The 25,228-nt window shown below is 38.2% G+C and overlaps 1 protein-coding gene across 1 annotated transcript in view; it reads left to right on the forward strand.

The window, feature by feature from the left end:
* LOC116821429 (disintegrin and metalloproteinase domain-containing protein 18-like) overlaps positions 1–25,228 on the forward strand; it is a 49,815-nt gene that overhangs the window by 8,925 nt on the left and 15,662 nt on the right. Inside the window, exons 3-18 of the mRNA XM_075062008.1 lie at positions 1,593–1,654; positions 2,233–2,311; positions 4,705–4,781; positions 5,003–5,192; positions 6,541–6,606; positions 7,303–7,374; positions 8,934–9,100; positions 9,407–9,488; positions 10,545–10,681; positions 12,810–12,993; positions 13,287–13,376; positions 15,533–15,731; positions 17,332–17,440; positions 18,292–18,475; positions 21,522–21,602; positions 22,614–22,731. Of these exons, the coding sequence (XP_074918109.1) occupies positions 1,593–1,654; positions 2,233–2,311; positions 4,705–4,781; positions 5,003–5,192; positions 6,541–6,606; positions 7,303–7,374; positions 8,934–9,100; positions 9,407–9,488; positions 10,545–10,681; positions 12,810–12,993; positions 13,287–13,376; positions 15,533–15,731; positions 17,332–17,440; positions 18,292–18,475; positions 21,522–21,602; positions 22,614–22,731 (1,897 nt within the window). The remainder of the gene's footprint in view (positions 1–1,592; positions 1,655–2,232; positions 2,312–4,704; positions 4,782–5,002; positions 5,193–6,540; positions 6,607–7,302; positions 7,375–8,933; positions 9,101–9,406; positions 9,489–10,544; positions 10,682–12,809; positions 12,994–13,286; positions 13,377–15,532; positions 15,732–17,331; positions 17,441–18,291; positions 18,476–21,521; positions 21,603–22,613; positions 22,732–25,228) is intronic.

Consider the following 25,228-nt stretch of genomic DNA (forward strand, 5'->3'; position numbering starts at 1 on the left):
GACTGAGCACTGGAGTCCCATTGGGATAAGATAGAAAGATTAACCTAAATAATCTATACAGAAGCCCTGGACCCCATAAGATTGGGGTCCCTACCCCATAAGATTGGGTCCCTAATTCATGAATAATTGGAACTCATTTACAAAACTCTTCTTAAACATTACATGATGAATATATTGTCTCTTACTATAGAATTAGAATTTATAATCCCTATTCCATGATGAGATGTCTTTGAGCTATAATTTATAGTGATTAAAACTATCTTTAGATAGATTTTTTCCTCAAAAAGCATTTTATCAAAAAAATCCGATTTTAAATTAAAAAAAAAATCTGATAAAAAAAATAAATCATTGATTTTTATCCATCCTGCCTGGAGGTCAGAGCAGGGGACAGGCTAGAACTCCCAGATTCTATTTCTGGCTCTAAATTCTCATTGTATAGTCTGTTTGGGGGCAAGTCATGTCAACCTAATGCTTCAGTTTTTCTATTTGAATTTGCATCCAACGAAGTGGGTATTCACCCACGAAAACTCATGCTCCAATACGTCTGTTAGTCTGTAAGGTGCCACAGGACTCTTTGATGCTTTTACAGATCCAGACTAACACGGCTACCCCTCTGATACTTAACATTTTATTAATAACAATAGAGAGTGGCAATGAAAACTTACGTTTACATACATGTCTTGCAGATTAAGAGAGGGGCCTTAAATCATGTTATTCTTTAGCCAAAATCTTCAGTAATTTTCCCCCCAAATTAACAAGAGCATTCAAGTGTTGGTTCACAAAAATAAGAAGTAGCATCTGATTCTAAAATTGTAAATTCCTTTGTGTGACTTTGGAATGATGCTCTTCTGAATTAGGTGAAATGTGTTATTTCTACTTCCATCCTATTTGTCCACTGGATTAATGGTGTGTATCTGGGTTCTAGATTCATAGAATCATCATAGAATCATAGAATGTCAGGGTTGGAAGGGACCTCATGAATTCATCTAGTCCAACCCCCAGCCCAAAGCAGGACCAATCCCCAACTAAATCATCCCAGCCAGGGCTTTTTCAAGCCTGACCTTAAAAACCTCTAAGGAAAGGATTCCAGCGGTCTATAATATTTTCAGCAGATTCCCTCACCAGTTGACGCTATGATGTTTCAGTTCCCATTTTATTCATTGCAACTTCCATCAGCTGGTCACGGTCACTATCACTGGCATTTTTTGCCTTTGCACACATCTAGATATCTTGAGATGGAATTGGCTATTAAATTATTTTTCCTGTGTGTTTGACATAAAACATAGACACACATCTTGAACACATGGAATAGTGTATGTCAGTCAAAGGGTGAGTGGTAGATGAGCCTTTTTAGGAAACTGCAGACAATCATTCCACAGAGTATTGGAACGATACAGGACAGTTGTTTTGGTAGCTGTCAAGAGATGTCAAAACTGCACTGATAACCATGTTACTGTCCATCCATTTCCCGTTAAGAAATATTTGTGATGCATTTTTAATTTATGTTCATGTTTAATAAATGCAGAATTATGTGCTTTGCAAAATACTGTGTTACTGAATTCTTTTTTTCTCTGTCATTCTGGATGGTTTAGGACCAAGTGTCCTATGTCATTACAATAGAAGGGACACCATATACTCTTCACCTGAAGCAACAGTAAGTGATTGACTTTGTTCCTAACCTTTGGCTCTTATCTGTTATAAATCAGTCATGTGGCTCAAAAAAGGTTCTAATAAGGTTTATCAAATATTTGATAATTTGTCTTCAACTTCCCTTTCTTGTCCAATAATTGGTTATACTTTTCAGTCTGTAACAGTACAAGCTGACACTTCTCTTTTCTGTAGCCTCAGTTATTCCTAGTATTGTGCACTGACAATAGGAGAATCTAAGATTCTCTAATAGGAAGTATTTTCAGAGATCCATGTATTCTTCAGTTTGAAGACTTAAGCAGAAGTTTGAGAAGCTGACTGGCAAACAGGAAAAGAACTTGGAATCCTCAGAAGGGTTTGTAGATATGTGATCTGAGGGCTGCACATAACTGTCACCCCATCTAACTCAGCAATTTTCCAGTCTGAAAGAAACCATAAAACATTAAATTATAACTCAAGGAACAAAGCTAAGGGATGATGCGAATCATTGCAGCATGTTGAAAATAGTGTGGGTGCTCTTTAAACTTGCAGGAATGTGTAATCTTTATTTTTTAATTCAAACATTTTTTATTCTCTTTTTTATAGACTATTTTTATCTGATGATTTCAGGGTTTATACTTACACCAAAGGGGGGGCTGTTCATTCTGATTTTCCACATATTAAGGTAAGATGTAATTACCGGTACTTTGTTTTGCGGCTTCTTAGCTTTTTCAGAACAGGGTTGCTGTTAGAAATACTCTCTGGGGATTTTACATTTTTTTAAGTATCAGAAAATCTCTCCCTGTCTTTACTTATTTATTGCTGACATTCTGCTAATCCTAGCATGAGATTCTTGAAGGAAACATTCTCTATGGCAAATTAACAATAATATTAATTATTTTAAGTTTATTTTGGTTGGCTAATTAGCAACTTTTTCAAGAAAATGACTAGTTAGACTGAAATGTGCTTACAGTAGTTAACTTGCAGAATGGACATTAAAGGAGCAAACATATCACTTGTGCTTAAACTCATAGGGGAAGGCCAGGACAGGAAAATTGAGGATTTTGTATTGTCCTGTACATTTACCATGAGTAATATTTAGATCCATCATCACAAACTGTCCTCCACAGATTCTCTACTCCAGGATTTAGCTGAAGCTGGTGTCACACTAGCTGCCTTTTCTCCTAATGTAATCCATTGCTTAATTTATTAGGATTTCCTCACTCAAGCTAATGTGCTTTTTCTGAAAACAATAGGAGTTGAGGAAGTGCAGCATACTTCTGAATGGGTCCCTCAATTCTTTCTCTCAGAGTGCTTTGTTGTGGTCTCCAGAATGGATCTGTGAAAGGATCCCAGGAGGTAGAAAAGTGGGTCACTAGTTGCTCTCCCATTGGGTCGTCTCATCTAGATGCATGCCCATCCCTCACCTCCATATAATTTTTAAAGCGTATAATCTTTTTCCTTTCTCATCAAGACGCTTTTGTTTACTGGTTTGGCATCTCTCCAAAGCTGCTTATTCCCCTTCCCTCTCTGTTCTTTCATTCCTACTCTTTTTCCTGCCTTTTTTCCATCATTGGTGATTTCACCCTCTTTCCTCTGTTTTCTCTTTTAATCACTATCCATAGACTCAGTCTTCTTCCCTCCCTGTGCCCCACACAGGGAAGGGGTTGCCTCAGGTGTGGGTGAGCACCCCCTTCTGACTCGATGGACGTAAAGCAGTGGTGGGCAACCTGTGGCCCACTGGCTGCACGCAGCCTGTCAGGGTACTCCGCTGGTGGGCCGCAAGACAGTTTGTTTACATTGTCTGTCCGCAGCTCCCAGTGGCAGTGGTTTGCTGTTCCCAGCCAATGGGAGCTGCAGGAACCAGCAGCCAGCTTGCACCGCTTCCCGCAGCTCCCATTGGCCGGGAACAGTGAACCGCAGCCACTGGGAGCTGTGGGTGGCCGTGCCTGCAGACAGTCAATGTAAACAAACGGTCTTGTGGCCCGCCAGTGAATTACCCTGACAGGCCACAGGTTGCCCACCACTGAGGTAGAGTATGATGTTTGGCTGTTCCTTCTGCAAAGTAGAGCAGGAAATAGACAAGAACTGTGAGCAGTTCCAGAAGTTACAGGGCCTTTGCTATGAATACCACTAGGAATTAGTGCCCAGCTTTTGTCTGAGGGCAGGAAAAGGGAACCATGCATTGCTTAGCAATATAACAGACAGACCCATGCTGTAGGAGAATCTCAGAGCAAGGACAAGCTGGGCTTGGCCATTTGCTGCAGCCCGGCGTTTGTGATGGGGTGGATCTTGAGAAACCATCTTTCCAAATTTAGAGATCTACCTGGGAGCATAGAGCTTAGGCTCTCTAAGGAATTACCTTGAAGCTATCACTGCCTCCTCTCTTCTAAACCATTTTGCATGTCTCTGATAGAAATATAAGAATGAAAAAGTCGGGGCCAAGATGCAATCATAAGGGCAAATCCAGTCTTCTCCATACAGATACAGAATATTCTTGTGCATTGGTACTGGCATTTCTGGTGTGGAAGAGATCAGGTGTGTGGACGTTAGGGGGCTGCATAAGACGTGCTGGGCCCTCTGTGTCACTGAACCCTTCGACATGTAAGCCCCCTATGCATCAGTGCTGAAGGCGGGGAGGAGGCCAGGGTGAGTATGAACATGCTGGGAGTGGTCTGGGGGGTCTGCAATGCAGATCTTCCCAACTCCTTTTTGCTGTCCTACTGGGGAAACATGTAAAGGCCTTGCATAGACTACTTTAGCCATTAGGATGAAGTATCCTATGCAGAACAGCAGTGGAGCCACTCTGTAGCCTTAGGGAAAGGTTCCTCCTTTTACAGTTCCTCACTCATCTCTCCAGCTCCCACCGTAGTTACTCTGGCGGGCACTGACCTCAGATTTTGAGTCATAATACTGAGATGTGTTCTACCTCCACATTTCTACCATTAGATGGTTTCAAGTTCCATACAAGTGTCTGTGGAAGCTCCAAAATGTATAGATAAGTGGAGATGACCTGTTTGGAGAATGATACTTACTGATAAGCAAGCTATTCATTTTTCTTTGATTTTTTTTATTTAGGATGATTGCTATTACCAAGGGTATATTGCAGGCTTTCCCAATTCACTTGTGACACTCAGCACCTGCTCTGGGCTCAGGTAATGAAATATTTTAATATAATTTTAATATAATTAATTATAATAAAACCTCTAGTAAAATTCAGTAGCCCAGATACTACTGTGTGATAACAGTTGGAAAATGGTGACTTTTTAATGGTGCCCACTATACATAGTATCTAACATTTAAGGTCTCAAGCTGATGGCAGATTAATTCAGATAATTTTATAACCTTATGTAACCTGCACTGTTTGCTTTTTCAGAGGCCTATTGCAGTTTGAGAATACTAGCTATGGAATTGAACCCTTGGATTCTTCCCCTGGGTTTGAGCACATTATTTATCAAATAAAGAATGAAAACATTCAGAGTCCACTTTTTGCAAACAACTACACTGATATAGGGAGAGAAAAGGTGACAGGAAAGGTGTCTTACAAGCTGCATATAGATATTGAAGTGAGTGCTGCTTTTTATCATAATGGTTGAGATTATGTCTAACCTGAAATCTAGGGCACAGGAAATTCACTGTGATGGTCTTGAATCTGGATTTAATTTTTAATTATGTCATTCACATGTAGAAACTGGGCATATGAGAGTCATTACTTTGGTAAGAAACAATAGTACTGGGAATAAGTTATTTGTGAAGAAATGTGATCCATTAGCCTGAACATGATGCTTTGTGTCACCACGGTATCTGCAGACAAAATGTTGTCCCAAATTCAGGGGAATATTCTATCTCCGTTGGGATGGCTGTCTCTGTCATGCACAGCTCAGGCCTCAGGCATTTGAATGAGGATAACTCCTGTAAATCTCCCTGATTAGTCTCCCTGTCAGCATTAAACTGCAGGTCTAATTTTCACTTGCAAATATAAACAGTCATGCCTTATTTTTGGCTCCCTATTTCTACTTTAAGTACTCACTCTTGATGCCCTTCCACCGGGGCTTGATTAGAGGATGGATTTTCAATCCTGGTCTTCCACAGAAGAAAATCCTCTTAGAACTTCATGTGTAGATAGATCCTGTTTGCTGGGTCAAAGAAGTTATTAAGGACCACAGAGACAACAGACAAGATGTTGCTGGTGCTAATGGTTGAGAGTGGACGGTGACTGGAGGGACATTTAACTATCCCACCAGAGAACTGGTGGCATTTCAAAGGGCAAAAATAAGACCCAAATGGTATACGAGGCATGAAGTTCTCCAGAGATGTTTGAGGTTTAAGGCCTTGGTCCCCCAGAAGCTTCCATTGGACAAGGGAAACCAATTCATAGAGTGGAGTGGGAAGGAAATTATATTTGATTGAGACTAAAATTTGGCATCAGATTGGCTGATTTTTCACTTTTCAAGAATCTGGAAAGTGATGGCATTTGGCTGGTTTGGCCAGCTGTGCATATTACCTCTGTGGTTCCTTGGTTGCGAAGTTTTGCTAATAATGAAGAGTGAATGTTGTTATCAGTTATGTAGTCTGCTTGTTTTATACTCATCTCTATTTTCTTAATATTGTGGTACAGAAATTATGACCAAATTATGCTGAAGTTTTTGGAATCTGTTATTGTTATTTGTATTACTGAATCTTTTAGTTGAACAAATAACGTACCATAGGTTTATAAGGTTATGATTGTTTCCAGAAATATAGAACTCTCTCAATGAAAGGATAATGGTGGTGTTTTTGAGCAGCACAGCTGAGCATAGGTAGTCAAGCTAAAAATCTAGTGTTAAGAAATGTACCTCATATTCACAGTGTTAATAAGTGATATAAAAGGTAAAATGTTGAAATAATTACGAAATGTTGAAGGCTTTTTTTCAGTCAATGTCAGATTTCACTGAATCCCCCAGATACCTGGAAATCGATGTCATTTTGGACAAGGGTTTGGTAAGTCCATATCAGTCAAATTTGCTTTACTTCATATATTTCCATTACTTTTTAAAACATGTTATAAAAATGCATGGTTTTAAGGCTGTCCTTCTAAAGGTCTGGGATGTAATAATCAGCTATCAGTAAGGTTAAGATTTTGTCTTGGGTATTTTTAGTAAAAGTCACGGACAGGTCACGGGCAATAAAAATTCAGGTAAGCGTGTGACTTGTCCTTGACTTTTACTAAAAATACCCCTGATGGGGTGAGGAGGACAGTCAGAGCCCCAGCTGCTGCTCCTGAGGCCACTTCTTCAGTGGCAGTGGCCACTGCTCTGGCCCCAGGCTGCTGCTCTGGCCCTGGGGACTGCTCCATTCTGAGGCCACTCTTCTGCCGTTGTTCCTGGGCAGGGGCTGACAGCTATTCCAGCCCTACTGCTGTGGCAGGCTGAAGCCAAAGAAGTCATGGATGTCAGTTAAAATAATGGAATCTGGAATTATCAAATATATAGTAGCCATTTTGTCAAAGGATCAATGCATATTTTGTTTATGGACTTGGAAGGAAACTGAGAATTAAAATAATTAGACACATTTAAATGCTCAGAATTTGAGGCTTATGTGAACATTCCACTGCTTCATGAGGGAAATGACTGACCAAAAAAATGTTATACCGTAATGATTTTTAGCTGTTACTTAAAGAATTATGTTATTTTCTAGTACAACTATCTGGGTTCAGACAAGAATCTTATAACACAGAAAATAGTCCAGCTTCTTGGATTTGTCAACAGTGTAAGTTACTGCCTTTTTTGTTTCATATTGAAATGAAATTTGGAGGTTTTATTTTGATATTATTAAAAGTCAAAGATTTTCTAGATTTTCTCATTTTCTCCAGGGAATTGTTTAGTTTTGATTTTAACTCTTGGCTCTCAAGCTTTTGGCTCATGACAGCAAGGAGATCTTTATAGCAATTAGAAAAAAAACGTTTAAGTGCTTCACCTCAAGCTTGCGTCGTATTTCCCTGAAGTCTTGTCTAGACTGGTTAAAAAGGTAGGGTTTTTAAACGTACTTCCTCAGACAGATATGTTACGTAACATGTTTTAATTCAATGATGTTTAAAAACACATTAGCACCTAGTGTAGGCAGGTTTAGCCTCTTTCACAGTGTTAGCCAATCATAATCAACCCTAGATTCCACCCACAGACCATGGTGCTCTCATCCATCTGAGAGCATAGGAACTCTGCAGTATACCATCTCCAGTTTTTGTCAATTTGAAAATCTGTCTGCCTGTATACATGGGGCAGTTTTACCAGTATAAGGTGGCATTTGAATATAAACCTCTAAGTTATGCCAGTGTAACACACACAGACACACACATGGACACTCTTATTCTGGTATAAGAGTCTCTTTTTCTGATTTAGTTTATTAGCAGTTTAAGCTAAACTGAAAAAAGCCACCCTTATTCCAGGATATGAGTGTCCACACAGGGGTATTATACTGTTAACTATAGCAGTATAATTATAACAGTATAACTGGAAAATGTTCCCATGTAGACAAGCCCTAAAATTGTTTTATTCCCGTTTTAGCATTTGTTTCGACTCTTGGTTCTTTTGTTTTTGGTTTCTAATTACTATTTTACTTTTATAAAGTTTTTTGTCTAGCTTTATTATCTGTTTTCTGTTTGCCATAAGTCATTTTGCTTCTAGGTGTTTGCTTTTCTCCAGAGATACAAACAGTAACAGATCTCCACTCTGTAATCACTTGTCCAGAGCCCTGATATCTCTAAACCTGTTGACGCCAGCAAGGGTTGCTCCTCAGTGCTTCCAATTTTCTGTTTCTTCCTTATGTCTCACAAAGGAGGAGGAGCTTTGAAGAGATTGCTGCATTGGTGCATCTCTAGGCTCCTTAAACAGCTGCCAATCAGAAAATCCATTTTTTCCCTCTCCAAAATTTTCTATTCTCATTCAGCCTTTTGTACTAAAAAAAATGGAAAATTTTTGTTTGCCTCTGAAATTGTAGTGTTGTGGACATGATCAGACTTAGGGCTTATAGCCTGTTATTTATTTGAATATATGCAATACTTATGAATCCTCTCTTTATTTACAGAAACCCCTCCTCTCAGAACCATTGGGTTTGGTCTGCTGGGCAAGCACTATGTATTTTGTTTGCATTTTTCTCTCCTCATTCCTCTTTTAGTTTTACAGATGTTGGAGAGAAGTGCCATCACAATCAAGTGCTGTTGTATGATGTCCATTTTGCTCAGTTGGGCCTTTAGCTTAATCTTTATAAAATTAAAATACTGCTATGCATAAAATATAATTGAACATCTGTTTCTTCTGTTGTATTTTCAGATGTTTACCCCCCTTAATATTACAATTGTATTGTCTTCCTTGGAGTTTTGGACAGATAATAATAAAATTCGTACAACAGGGGAAGCTGATGAGATACTACAAAGATTTTTACAATGGAAAGAATCTTACCTTGTTCTACGACCACATGATATGGCATATTTATTTGTGTAAGAACATTTCTCTATTATTAAAAAAGCACAGTGGAAATCTTTTAGACTGTCATAGCATGGACCAACACAATTCCACAAGACCAACAAACATCTCTTGTAAAAATAATTGAACAGACACTATTAATTATTATAAATATAATTCTAGATGTACTGTATTTTCAAAATATTTTCAGATTTCTCAGAATGTTTATATTGTAAACAATAGAAAGTAAAAGTTAAACTATAAGAAACAAACAACATTGTCATTTTAAACATTGCTATGAAGAACATAGTTATACTCAGGAGTCTGTTTTTGTGTTTTAGTTACAGGGACCACCCTAATTATGTAGGGGCAACATTTGCAGGAAGGATTTGTCTCCAAAACTATGCTGGAGGAGTTGCCCTGGTATAGTATTATTGGATTTACACAGCTAGTGAACATTGTAACACTGGCTTCAGAAGGAGTGGTGGTGGGTGCTCACTATCCGTGAAGAAAGAGCTCATTTGTATTTAGATGTGTTAAATATGGATTTGGATGCTTGACTTTAGGCACTTGGTTAGAAAAATCTGGCCTAAAGTGCATAAGTGTATCTTGCAATACAACTTTGAATTTTAGGGTTTTACTTGCTCTATAGCAGGGATAGGCAACCTATGGCACGTGTGCCGAAGGTGGCACGCGAGCTGATTTTCAGTGGCACTCAGACTGCCCGGGTCCTGGCCACTGGTCTGGGGGCTCTGCATTTTAATTTAATTTTAAATGAAGTTTCTTAGACTTTTTAAAAACCTTATTTACTTTACACACAATAATAATTTAGTTATATATTATAGACTTATAGAAAGAGATCTTCTAAAATGTATTACTGGCACATGAAACCTTAAATTAGAGTGAATAAATGAAGACTCAGCACACCACTTCTGAAAGGTTGCTGACCCCTGCTCTGTAGTCTCTTCCTAGCCCTTTAAGGTACTTTAGACCTGTAGTTCGGAAGGTGCTGAGTACTCTGTCACTAATCCAGCAAAGCACTAGCATGCTTATCTATAACTATGTGAATAGTCCCATTACTTGGGACTGATCATGATAAGGTTAAGCACAATTTTAAATGTTTTGCTACATCAAGGCCAGAAGTTAGCACTTTGCAGGATTGAATCTTAAGAACAGTTACCATATGCAATACAATATACATTTCTTTTACATATTGCATGTCAAGTTCTGCACTGTTTTTCACATCCTGGGCATCGTCATTACTCTCATTTGAGTTTTTCAGAATGTAAGTCAGCATGAACTTTGGCCTTGTATTGAAGGCAAGCACCTTAAGGTTCTGTACGTAAAAGTACAGACATTTTTATAAAATACAACCTGACTACGCTGGGCAGGAAACCGAAAGGTTTAGAATTTTATCATCATTTTTGTTTCTTTAACTGAGTTACTTTGATGATAATTTTCAGTTTTTTTCTTATTTAGTATCAAAGGGCTGTAACACTGGAGACATTTTCAGTCATCATTGCACAGCTGCTGGGTCTTAGTCTGGGAATAGCATATGATGATTCTAGGGATTGTCAGTGTTTAGGATACACCTGCATAATGCACACCAAAGCAGTGTAAGATTTTTTTATTTATATACCTCATGTACATTGCATTATTATTATTGAGAACTGTTTTTCTGTGGCCTGCAAGTTCAATCATTATAAATGACCATTGGTTATGATTTTAAGTGGTTGTGTGAAGTGCTGGGTGCCTCCTGTGAAATGCGAGAACCCTCAAATTAGCTTGTTGTCAATGGAAGTCTTGGGTGCCAGTTATGTATACCAAAAACATAACTTATTTCTAAAGAACATATCTGAAAATAATTTTTCACATCTGCATGCAAGTATACATTATTCATGTTTATATTGTAAGGTTCATAGTAGGCTTTGATTATAGATTTTTGTTACCTTTTCCATGTATTAATGAGCTTAGAGTGGAACAGAATTCACTGTTGGCTCATTCATATTTTTGTAATGCTTTATTTAATTAGTTTTCAGTTTGTGTGATTCTGCATGGAAAGGGTTAATTTTCAAATTCTAGCATGATTAGGGTGACCAGATATCCCGATTTTATAGGGACAGTCCTGATTTTGGGGTCTTTTTCTTATATAGGCTCTTTCTACCCCCTACCCCGTCCTGATTTTTCACATTTGCTGTCTGGTCACCCTAGGCATGATCATTCCAATTACTGTCCATCATGTGCTTAAAATCCTTTAGACCATTGAAAGTGGTGGAAAGAGTCTAAAGTCTGTTGGACAAAGTTGGCAATAGTCTGCAAGTCTTCAATAAGGGAGCAATGTCACTGAAATCTGTGGGATTGCATGCTTGTAACAATGCAAAATTTGTCCCATGGCATTCACTGGGCATTACTTTGCTCTTTTTCCAAGAAACTGCTTTTAATTTATTTTTTGGATAAAACATTCAAGGTCATATGACTAAGCCTCAAATTGTATTTTCAGTATATATAGTCAGTTCAGATAAGATCAAGCCAAGCTAAAAATGAGCTACTCTGTATTGCTCCAGAAATCTTCTGAAAGTGTTCACAAGCTGATAAGCTAACCAGTGGCTCCCTATGGAAACAAATGCCTGTGACCAGGGGTGAAAGTAATTTATGGGACTTACTGGTACTGCCAGAGTCCTTAGGGGGTGTGGCCTCAACCCCCGCCTCCTTTAAATCCCGGCCCCAGCCTGGCCGCCGGAGCTGCGGGCGGGATTCAAAGGGCTCTGGGCTGCCTGCTGTGGTGGGGAGCCCAGAGCCCTTTAAATCCCCACCGCGGAAGCCGGTGCGGTCCAGCACAATGTACTGGCTATTGCCGGTACGTCGTACCGGACCATACCGGCTTATTTTCACCTCTGTCTGTGATTAACTCAGTGAAACTGTTCACACACTGAAGTGTTTTCAGTATTGGGGCCGAGGTCTATTGTGACAAATAATCATTAGGAGCTGGTGGCAATTAACTTATATGAAATGAGTTCATAAATCCAAAAGGAACTATATTACGCTCATCTGTTCTGGCGTTCTGCATAACACAGGCCATAGAACCTCACCTGGTAATTTGTTAATCAAATAAGTAACTTCCGTTTGAGGTATGGCATATCTTTTCTAGTTTTTAATGACAGATGTTCATGTTAGAAAAACCATCATCAGAATCTAGCTCTACAATGAGATTGTTCAACTTCAGTTTATTTTTCTCGGGTACAGGGAGATTTGATCTGTGTATTGATAAAATGGCTCAGGATATTGTAACTCTTTATTATTTATGTAATGTTTTGTGTGTATGTGATTTAAAGGAAACTAAGGCCATTATAAATAATCCAGTGATGTGATTTTGTTAATATTTCACATAAAGTTTTAGTTTATAAGAAAATAATGAAAATGTATTTCCATTATCCGTTAATAGCCCTAACATATTTAGGTATTCCATGTTTTACCTCTGGGAAGATAAAGGCACAATTAAGTTAGCAGATATCTCTGATAAAGGAATATTAATATCTTTCCCAATAATAAATCAAAAGGATGATATTCTTGTTGCTAATTTCTGCCAATTTTTATTCTTAAGACATTATTTGAATGCAGTTTTACAAAATGAACGGAAAGACCCTCAGCTGAATATTTTGGAAAGTAGCATTAATGATACTAAGTACTCCAGGATCAGTAAATATTTTCAATTGGTATAATTTTTCATTGATAATTTATTTTTAGACATTCCAGTGGAGTAAAAGCCTTTAGCAGCTGCAGCATTAGAGACTTCAGAAGTTTTATAAAACATAGGGGAGGAGACTGCCTCTCTAACAGGCCCTATTTGAATACATCCTACAAGAGGGCTTCAGTCTGTGGCAATCGTATTGTGGAAAGAGGAGAGCAGTGTGACTGTGGCTCAGCACAGGTTAGTTCTCACTACCAGAAAGCCTAAGTAGTGTAAAATTCCACTGTTCTCAGTTTAGGAGAATGGTGCTTTGAGAGTTAGTACCCAATTGAAATTTGGGAAAAGCACTGAAGGTCTTACATATATTTATAAATAGTTTTCATGTTGGTATTAACCTTGTTATAGCTTGACAGTCATTTTTCTTTGGGGATCTTTCAAGTTGTTATTCTTAAGGAATGAGAATCTTGGACAGACAGACTCTTTAGAGAAGGAAAATTTTAGAATAGCTAATACGTCTATGGTGTATTTTTCAGGAGTGTGCAAAAGATAAATGCTGCACTAACAAATGTAGGCTTAAGCCAAGAGCAAAGTGTGGAACTGGATTATGTTGCCAAAACTGTAAGGTAAGATGTATATTCAGGATTATCATATGTTTAACATAATTTCTAAATTTTGGAGAGACACTGTTCACTCCCTAGTTAAAGATGAAAACCAACTTTCCATTTGTGTGCACTCATACTGACACTTTGTGAAAACTGTCCTTCATACTTGACATTTTCCTGGGTGGTCTTTGGCCAAAGGGAGCATTTTAATGAGCATTTTAAATTTGAATCAGACAACACTTTTCTGATATGGATGTTTGGGGAAAAATATTGTGAAAATTCTTTTTTCGTTTTTTTAGTCAAAAAATGTCTTAGCCTAGAAACTTTCTGGTGAAGTTCATCAACTTTGTCAAAGCTCAGAAGATCCACGGGTTTGATAGGGCTTAAGTGCCACAGTGGGCTCCACTGGAGCTCCTGAGTACTGCATGGGTGTAGCAGGGCGAGCACCCCGCTCCAGAGAGAAAGGGGTTAAAATCAGCTCTGGGAAAGGGCTACCCCGAGGAGCCAATCAGAGGAAGGCAGGTAGCAGCCAATCCAGGCCTGATAGGGCTGGTATAAAGAGGGCTGTGAGTTAGGAGACAGGCAGTCTCACTCCAGCATTGGGGTGGGAAGGATTGGGCTGCCTGGGAGCACAGGGTATCTTCAACAGAGCAGTGTTGGGGGAGGGCAAGGCTGAGCTGAGCTTGGGGAGCTCAGGCCTGGCGAACTCCCAGGCTGAGGCCTGACAGGAAGACCTAAGGAAGTACTGGGGCTGCAGGGAAAGGCAGCAGGTCCAACCCCCTAGCCAATGATGAGTGGCCATTGCAGACAGCAATTTGCCCCTGAGTAAAGGGGCTAGGTGAGGACTGGCAGTGTGTCACTGAGGTGAGGTGGACTCAGGGGAATGGGGTTCCCTGGGTGATGGGCAGCACCCCAAGATAAGGGGTACTGTAGTCCGGGAGGGACGTGGGACCTACACGTGGGAGAGATAAAGGGACTGCAGAGGGGTAGGTAACAGTGAATGAGACACCGGTCCATAAAGGGTGCTCTAGGACTGAGAGAGCTAATTCTTGGACGACCAGCAGGAGGCGCCGCGGTGGTGAGTCCGTGCTATGCTACAATGGGTGTCTTGTGACACACTATAAACCAGTGAGAGCCAGGATTATAACGCAAGTCTTCTCAATCACAGTCTCCTACATGAACCACTAAATAATCCTGCCTTCTTTGAAAATGTGAAGTGCTATGTGAATGTTTTTACAACTTAAAAAATAAGAGAACAGTACTGCACAAGGGAGAGCAAGCACCTCTGTCTTTATCTTAGTCATACAGCTTTCTGTACAAAACATAGTTGAAGCATCTGCCTCAGAAAGTTTACAGACTAAATAGACAAGACAGACAAAGGTTGGGAGAGGGAAATACACTTGGGGAAACAGAGCACAGGAAGATTAAGTGACTTGCCCATGGTCAAGGCTGTCTGTGGTAGAGATGATAATTGAACCTAGTTCTCCTGAGTCCCAGTCCAGTGCCTTATCTACAGTTTCTCCTGCTCAGTTCCCTTACTTCACCCACATAAGGGTTCCCTTAGCACTAGGGTTTGATGATCTCTTCTTTTCTTTGAAGTTCAGATTGGTATATATCTCATCTCTGCACCTTCTAGTGGAACAAGTTCTCCAGACAGGGTCAGCAGAACTATTCACATGTGTAAAATTAAGCATGTGCATACTTTTGCGGGATTAGGGCTTTACAATGAAATATTTCTGAGATAAAGAATTCTATTTTACATGTCATCCAAAATCTGACACTTCTAACAATATGATGTCTCCTGGCATTGTGTTAGGACATTTTTTCTGTACTGCCATAGGGGAAGAGTGCCATATGCCAAATGGGCCACTCTGACAGAGGACTGGGTGAGGGGGTATCTGTTTATGTTCCATGATAAGGGAAAAATTGATGAAAATGATTTAAAAGAACCGTGGGTGACCTGCAGTCATACATATAGTATATATATAAGAATTTTACAAGGAATTTTCACATTCATCACAGTCAGTGACAACCACATTAAATAACATATATGTGGTTGTGTTATTTTCTTATTCACTGTGTCTTTTCTTGTGCTTTACATATATTCTGTTATTTAAACATTATAGATATAATCTTTGTAAACCATGCACAGTCTCCTTATTCCTACTTTTTTCTAGTTTAAGGCAAAGAATAAGAAATGTAGACCCAGGGCTGATAGTCAGTGTGATCTCAGTGAATACTGCAATGGGTCATCTGCATTCTGTCCAACTGATCTTTATGTTCAGAATGGACACAGATGTGAACACAATACTGCCTATTGTTACAAAGGACGTTGCCAGTCTCCTGATATAGAGTGTCAGAGGATCTATGGAAAAGGTAATGAAGACAATTATGTTCTTATTTGTTCTAAAATCAAGTTCCACTAAATGCTGTAATAATAATCATTAATAATAAAGATTTACATAGCCACTTTCATCCATATATCCAAAACACTTTATAGCAGTAGTGATTAACTATATTTATTCTTTTTTATTGATGGTGGGGAAAGGAGGTATGGAGTGACCAAATTACTTGTCTAAAGTTGTTCAGTGATATTAAATATCATTACAGAGGCATGGCGGTTATCCAGAAGCTTAGATTTGATAGAAATAAAGTAAAAATGAAGTGGTGATTGTAAATTAAAATTTGTTTGTAAAATATGTCTTCTTTTTGCTAACCAAATAGCTGACTAGAAAACCAACTCCAAACAGATCTCACTGTTTGCTGCAGGTATATTAATTTAAATCATTATTCAAATCAGCAAGCAGGAAACCTTGATCTAAATAATCAAATTTAATCATGTTTTGCTTTGTACTTTTTCACTATTTTCCTAGAGAAGGGTTGCTTCTCACTGATTTGTAACCATTAAAACATTGTTGAATTGCAACTAAATATAGCCTTTTCTTTGAATTTTGGTATTACCTGTTGCTAATCAGGAGGATATACAATATATGTACATTTATTTAAGCAGATCTATTGCTTAATATACACTTATTCAGATTCTTTATTTTTTGCTTTTTTGTTTTAAAAAATGATGACTGATGCATTTCATTTTTTAAATAAATGGCGATTAATTTTTTATTTCTGATTTGCGTCAAGCTCTATTTGGATGAAAATTGGAATTCAATTAAAACTGCACAAAACCAACATTTACAATTTTTAAATATGAGTTAAATAAAACAACCCTAAATGCATTGGATACACAAGAAAATTTATCAAAACATGTTTTGCTTTAAAACTAATGGATTAATTAAACAAAGGAAATATTTTAGTGAATCAAATTGATTTCTTCAGGTCACCATTTCCTTCATAATTTTAGAACCTAGTAGATCTTATCCTCTCACGCCTAGTTTTTATTCTTAGACTAGAAGAGGAGAACAAGCTTTCCTGCTTTTTCATCTCCCAATTGGTTTCTCAACTTTGAATGAACTAGTTTGGAACTGAACTAGTTGAATAAACTGAAATGTATGAATTGTTCTCTTTGCACCTGAAGAAGAGGCTACTGCTGTCTAAAGCTGGTTTAAGACTTCAACAAACTCTGGTTCCAGGTGCTTAGTCAGTGACTTCCACCAGTTCAGTGGTTTGACGTTCTTTAAAACTTCAGCAGCAAATGTACTGCTTAATATTATTTTTGTATTTAATTTAAATGATTACTAGATTATAGTAAATTTAGGCCTTAAATTTGTTTGTTACAATTTGAAATTTAATTTTAAAGAAAGTTTGCTTTTACAAAGAAAACTGTATTTAATTTAAATAAAAACAGTTTGAACAGAAAGATATCTGATTTTTTAATACAGATTTTTATTCTTCCTAGTTTTCTCTAATCCATGTATAGCACCTAGGTACTGCAATGATAAGAATGTTAGAAGTACTGATAGATTAATAAATGATTTAGTGTTCCTTTTAATTATACACAATCTTATCTCAAAATTTACAGGTTCTAAAAACGCTCCTCTTGCATGTTATGAAGAAATCAATAGTCAAACAGATAGGTTTGGACACTGTGGGAATGATCCGAAGAAAGGATTTCAAACCTGTAGTTGGATGTATGTTTTTAAGGAAAAAACATATTTATTTTCTGCTTTCCTCTACTGTATGGTGCAAATGTTTACTATCTGTTACTGCTTTAATTTCTTTATAAAATTTCCATTTAGTCTCAGGTGTTCTTTACACATTAGTCTTGGCCATTCTCAAAGAATGTGCAGTTGTTGAGCATCTAGACCTTGGTACTGTAGCATGGAATGCAAGTATTAGCAGAAGCTATGCTTGGATCCAAGTAAGGTTATTGAGGAGGCGTATTGCTCCACACTGGACAGAATAAACCTCAGTGCCTTGCACATCTGCTTCCTCTTCCACCAGAAGAGCACATGGTACATAAAGGTTGAGGTGTGGGCGATGAATGAACATAACTGAAAAAAAACATGACCTTAAGTATAATCCTTGCATGTCCATGAAGCACAAAACTATTGGGGCAGGGATGGTGTCCCTAGCCTCTGACTGCCAGAAGCTTGGAATGGGCGACAGGGGATGGATCACTTGATGATTCCCTGTTCTGTTCATTCCTTCTGGGGCACCTGGCATTGACAACTGTCAGAAGACAGGCTACTGGGTTAGATGGACCTTTGGTCTGACTTAGTATGGCCATTCTGATGTTCTTATGTGTGCTCTACTGTGGCCTCATTCTCATTTGCAGGCAAGTGTAATCTGGTGAATTTGCATCAGTTCTCTCCTTATTTCAAAGATCAGTCTTCTGCCTTCCTTGCCCTGCTTATGACCTTTATATCAATCTAATATGTGCAATACCCCATTTCTTTTCTATAGTTTCATTTTTCTAATGTATTGCTCAATCAGCTGTCACATGTATCATTTTATTTTCCTCTGCTATTGAATTTTATAGGGATGTCACATGTGGAAAGTTAGTTTGTACATATCCAAGTCGCATTCCATTCACTAAAGAAAAAGCTGCTATCATTTATGCTCAAGTGCGAGAGCATGTATGTATATCTTTAGATTACATGAAGCCACCCACAGAGAAAGACCCTCTACTGGTTAAAGAAGGCACAAAGTGTGGGCCTGGTAAAGTAAGGAAATATTTTATAAGCATCTAAAATGTCAGTATGTATGTGGACTTTGTAAACTTGATTAAATTTTAGAAATATTTACCCTTTGGCAATATAGCTCAAGGTTATTCATTACTGATGTTTTATTTACTTACTCGTTTAATTCCAGAGGAAAATTTTCAGTCTAGAGTGATTATGGATAATTATTGTAGACCTTTAGAATGATAGAATATCAGGGTTGGAAGGAACCTCAGGTGGTCATCTAGTCCAGTCCCCTGCTCAAAGCAGGACCAATCCCCAACTAAATCATCCCAGCCAGGGCTTTGTCAAGCCTGACTTTAAAAACCTCTAAGGAGGGAGATTCCACCACCTCCCTAGGTAACCCATTTCAGTGTTAGCCACATGACTAATCCCTGTGCCTTGTTTTAATTCACTATAATGTATTTTAAACAATGTTAGAGAATTACTTTACTACTACTTAATCATCATATTATTTGTTTTACAGTAGTGCTTAGAGGTCCTAGTCCCATTGTAGTTGGTGCTATAAAAACATAATAAAAAAGACATTCCCTTCCACAAATTGCTTACAGTCTCTGTAATTGTTATTAGGGAGCTGCAAAATAGTGTTACGCTAGTTAAGAGTACAACCATGATCATGTTCTAAGCCTGATTTTGGATTCCTCCTCCCACCAACATAAAAAATAAAATCAAGGTTGAAATGTGCTGTTTTAGGGTAGAAGATAATTTAAAAACAAATATTTACTAAAATAATAAGCAGTGGTACAAGTGGAGGACAGAATCCCGGCCAACATAGGCACTGAAAGAGGCCTGATTTAAGAAGGAGTTTAAGTACAAAGTGACTGAGCTGCTAATAAAAATATGCAAGCTCTCTAAAAAAAAAACAACACCCCACCAACTAAACCAGAGGATCAGAGAGTAGCAAATGTTGCTTTTAAATGAGTCTAGGTGTGATCCAGGGAATTAGAGACCTGTAAACTTTACGTCTGTACCTGGTAAATTGGCTGAAATTATAATTAAAGATGGAATAGTAAAATATCTGGAAGATCACGAGATGATAGACACTAACACTGTTTCGCAAAGGAAAATCATGTCTCACCAACCTATTAGAATTCTTTGAATGTGTCAGTAAAGGAGTGAATAAAGGAGAACTAGCTTACATAATTTATTTAGACTTTGACAAAGTCCTTCCCAAGAAGCTACTAAATAGAATAAGTAGTCAGGGGGTTTGAGGCAAAGTGTTGTCAAAAATCACTCCTAGTGTAGAAACAGCATATAACAGCAAAAGTCTGCTTTCTCAGGCGTAGCTTATTCCAACCCTCCTGAGCGAAATAGACTTTACTGACAAAAGTAAACTGGCACAGCTTTGCCAGTACAGATACTGCATCTACAGTAGGATGGTGCAGGTATGTCAGTCACAGACGAAACCCTGTCACTCTCCTAAACAGAGCTATGTTGAAAAAAATGTGTAGTGTAGACCTGGCCTAAAAAACAGGAAGCAAAGAGCAGTTTTAATCATAGCAAATGATTAACAGCGGGATGCCTCATAGTTCTGTATTAGATCCAGTTTTGTTTAATATATTTACTAATGATATAGGTGAGCAATGAAGTAGCAAATCTGCATATGACACAAAGTGATTTATGGTAGTCAGGACCAGAGAAGACTGTGAGGAACTTCAGAAAGACTTAACCAAGCTGTGTAAGTGGGCAACACAATGGCAAATAAAGTTCAATGTTGGCAATTGCAAAGTAAAACATATTGGTGGGGGAAGTATGTACTTTTAATACACTCTGCATGGTTCTACATTAACTGTGTCAACTCAGGAAGGGACCTGAGCATCACTGTGGATAATTTATTGAAGACCTCTGCTTAATGTGCAGCTGCGGTCAAAAACTGAACAAGATGTTAGGATGCATAAAGAATGGGATGGAAAATAATATGGAAAATATTATAATGCCATTATATGCACTGATGATAAACCTTTATTTGGAATATTGTGTGATGTATTGGTCACCCTATCTCATAAAGGATATTACAGAATTAGAGGGAATTCAGAGAAGGGTGATGAGAGTGATTAGAGGCATGAAAAACTGTCATATGAAGAGAGATTGAAAAGATTAGGATTGTTTACTTTAGAAAGGAAATTAATAAGGGGACATAATAAAAGAGTAGAAAATATTGAATGGTCTAGAGAAGGTAGAAATTGAACACAGCCCAGAACAAAGAGTGATGCTAAGGCATGCCACCCAGGGGAAGGCTCAGAGTCAGAATTCCTGAAGCTCCCAAATGCACATGGGAGCTGTCTGCTACTGTACCCCGTTATGGGGTGCAGCATATTCTTCCACACCTTTGCCCTGTGCACTAGTCTCTCTCCACAGATCAGTGCAGAGGGGGTATGAGGCCATGGCTCTGCTCTCTTTCCCTTTTGGGATGGATTGTACCCCGGGTTGCAAAGAGGAGGCAGTCCCTGGATTCTTTGACTCCCTTTCCCAACTTGGCATTGCCAGCAACAGGGCCCATACTGGAGCTGTACAACAGAATGAAAAAAGCACCTTGCTTTTCTTCCTCCCACATCTCATGCACCCCTCTAAGGGCAAGGCACAAAGTGGCCCTAAGCAATAGACTCAGCAGCCAATGGAATATAAACTATACCAGAGGAGGAAAAGACCACCAGCAGTTACAGTAGTACTCAGCTTAAGAAAACATGTATTGACAAATCAATGTGCTTTTGCATTGTTTTTAAAAGTATAAACACACATGCTATTTGTAGATGTGGTTATTAACAGTATCTTTTCTTTCATTGCAGTTTGTCTTGAGCATCCCTTCTTAATCTGCCACTCCTATAGAATACAGGCAGCAACAATGAAATTGTCTTCATTCTGCATTGCCAGTTACCCTTTGGCAAGCATTAGAGTATTTCCATAAAGCCATAATATGGCCTTTCCATTCTAGGCTTCTTTTCAGAGCATGCAGCCAGTATACTGAATGCTAAGATTGTCGGACTTATTTGAATTGGAATTTTATGCTATGGGTTTGTTTGTTGTTTAGGTTTGTATAAATCGCACGTGCCAGTTTTATGCAGTCCTGGGATATGATTGTAATCCACAAGTAAAATGCAACGGTCATGGAGTAAGTAACAATAATATTACTATTTTGGTGTTACTGCTTCTATTAATATTGTTCAGGAAGTTCTTTCTTTATGAAACCCCATTTTGAAGTGGCTATGGATTGGCTGTAAAAGCCCTTTTGGTCTTACACTTGGGGTCCAAAATCACTATGCCACTGTTAGTTATTTATAGGAATAATTGAGTAAAATAATTTACACCATTTTTCTTTCTTAGAACCAGGAACAAAATTAGAATGTGAGAAAGAGATTGTTATGCACAATATAACTATGAAATGAGTAATTGCTTGGGCAGATTAGTAAAAGAAAAAAAATCAAATAAGGGTCAAGATCTGTATCTTTGAACAGGAGGGAGCTGCACATGACCAAATTAGTGTAGATTTATAAAAAAATGTAACATGGCTGTAGACAGTGGGAGGAACCATGCTGGTGTAGTGGATTGAGGACAGGAGGGAAAACTAGCAAGTCCCTGAGTTCTAATTTCAGTTTTGCCCTTACCTTGGTGTTGACCTGAGGCAAGTCAGTCCACCTCTCTGGTCCAAGGAACAGTACAGTATAGCATACTTGCCTCACAGGGGTTTATGCTTTATATTTATACAGCTTTTTGAGGAGGTGAGATGCTGTCTTATTTTCAGCTTATTGTCTGGTGTATTTTCTGAAGCGTCAGACTGTTCAGTAAAATTTGGGCCTGACCCTATCCCATTAAAGTCAATGCAAAATTCATATTGATATCAGTGGGAGCAGGATTAGTCCTTGGTCTAGCTAGAACAAGGAGGTTGACAAGAAAAGTGTAATCTCAGAGCACTAGTCTTCAGCCTGTGATTCGTGGGACCCCTGGGAGTCCGCACACTATGTCTTAGATTTCCAGAGGGCTCTGCACCTCCATTTGAAATTTTGTAGGGATCCACAAATGACAGAAGGTTGAAAACCACTGTCTTAGAAGGTACCCAGCAGTACTCATCTCTGAGGAAAACTCACTAAATGAGTAATTTTGCTATATTCCCCTGTGTTTTCAGGTATGCAACAATAAGAAACATTGTCATTGTAATCCTGGCTGGAATCCTCCAGATTGCGCAACGAACGGCTCTCCAGTGGGTGGAAGTATTGACAGTGGGCTTCGATTTTTGGACTCTGGTTAGTAATCCAAGCAAATCTGGTAAATCAAATGCCCTACATCTCACTGACCTGAATTCAGAGACTCTTCTCTAAATGAAGAGTGGGGATATGATACTTTGGTGATGGGCATCTTAGATAAGCATACCATCATAATATCCAGAAAATCACACCACCAGTGATGAGGTAGCTAAGAGGAAAACCTGTAAACTGAAATTCTATATTTTGCAAAAAAAGAGAATGTTTGTAATACAGGCAATGAGGAATTTGGTATATTTTTTTGTGCTATGTGTTTACTAAATATTATTATATACTACTGAGGTTGCTGGGATTTTTTTTAATGAATTGAATTTTTAAGGTTCACAGAGTGTCCAGATATGTTTTGTTAGTTTTTTAATAAATACAAATACATAAATAATACTACTAGACTTCATTGCTTAATGACATAGCATCAGATTCTAGTCTCAGTTACTTCTGATTTACACAGACACAGTTGAGAGCAGAGACTGGCCTATACATATTAACAGGTACTACCATAATACAAATAAATAATAAGAATAGTGTCTGTGTTAAGAAAATGCTAAAGTATTGTATTATCTTATAAACAGATATGCAGTCTTTGTTGACAGATAGATGGCACACCGGGCTAATACATCAGGCTCGGAATCATCTCTCTCTCAACACACTGCTAGTTTTTCCAATTCAACCATATTTTACAAATGTTTTTGAGATCTGGAAAGATATCTGTCATTTGAGGATAAGACTGCATAGAAAAGCATTCATAATCCCTTCCTGCACTCTGTCCACTTTAGTTAGCACAATCAGTGTCTCTCTTTCTTCATTGTTAAAATTGATCCCTAAACATTTAAACAAGATACAAATATTCACTTTGTTTTGAAAAGTTAATTTTAAAACATAATCCATTACTTTGATTTCAAAACTGTTAAGTCTAAAGAAAGTAAATACCTTAGGGAATACAATTTTGTGGAATTAAAACTTGTGACCAAAACTGAAAGAGTTTGTGCATCAGACGCTGGTAAAAAAATTCCAGTGTTGGTGAGGAGGGTCTGTGATATCCAAGCTTTACTGAGTAATCCCCCATTTTACAGATTTTCTTTCTTTTTCTTTTCTTTTTTTTGTTAAGCATTGTTAATGGGCTCAGCCCTGTACAAGGTACATGAATAAAGATAATCTCTACACTAAAGAGCTTTCAGTCTAGAAGGCTAAATTGGTGCTGCTGTGAATCTAAAACTTTTACCGAAGATGATTATTGAATTCTGCCTAAACCGCAATATTATGTCAGTATTTTTTCTAAACCATATAATCTCAAATGAGGAGTCAAAATTTCACAAGCTCAGTGTTAAAGTTGACCTGCAAAGGTTAAAAAAAAAAAAGGCTTATATCCTTTATTCTGCTTTATGATGTATACAGAAGGTCTGGAATTGTATGTTAGTGTATGGTGGGTCTTTGATTGATTTGGATATTTTCCCTTCAGTGTATGCCAAAAATTCAGATCTTATCAGCCTTGTTTTTCCTAGAAGTCTCTATTGATGACCAAATAACTAGTAAATATGATTGACTGATTAGAAGTGATTTTATTCAAACTATTTAAAACTTTACTTCAAACACCTAACAAACATTCACAAGAAAAGCTCTTTTGTTAGTTATTCAACAGCCTCCTGAGCTCCCAAATCCACTACTCTGGGTCCTTCCAGCAAAAACAAGGGAGAGGGACAGAAGACTTTATATTCCTGATATATCTAAGATTAAAAAAAAAGCAAGGGAAACATATTTCAGGCCTTTTGAAAGATGAGCTACTTTCTTGAATTGGGAGCTATGTCAGATGCCCCTTTAGGGAGAGCAGTATTACAATTTCCAGTCAGTTGATCCTCCCCCATATCCCTTTAATTGGGTAGTAACTGCATATTAATCTTCCAAGAGCAAGGATATGCCTATGCAATTTCATGAACAAGAAAGGAAGATTACTGGAGTTCCTCTGCTCATCCACACTCAGGCACCCTACTTTGTTGGAGTTTTCAGTCAGGCTTACAACTGTGTTACTAGAACTAAGGGACAAGTGAATCTGTCAACTTTCAGTAACCTCAGTTCTGAATGCTAGGGCCTGACGGTGATTGTATGTGGTCCCAATAATTTTACTGCTCTAAATGTTTATGCCACAGACTGTGTATGTTGAGGCAATATACTCAGAGAACTTCATTCCAGTAAGTAACCCTCATTTATTATTAAGCCATGACTATAAATTAGATTCAGGAAATGAGTAAACTTGTACACAAAGGGTACGTCTACACTACGGGATTATTCCGATTTTACATAAACCGGTTTTGTAAAACAGATTGTATAAAATTGAGTGCATGCGGCCAGACTAAGCACATTAATTTGGCGGTGTGCGTCCATGTACCAAGGCTAGCATCGATTTCCAGAGCGTTGCACTGTGGGTAGCTATCCCGTAGCTATCCCATAGTTCCCGCAGTTGCCCCCGCCCATTGGAATTCTGGGT

The sequence above is a fragment of the Chelonoidis abingdonii genome, chromosome 2, assembly GCF_003597395.2.
Source record: "Chelonoidis abingdonii isolate Lonesome George chromosome 2, CheloAbing_2.0, whole genome shotgun sequence".
Lineage (NCBI taxonomy): Eukaryota > Metazoa > Chordata > Testudines > Testudinidae > Chelonoidis > Chelonoidis abingdonii.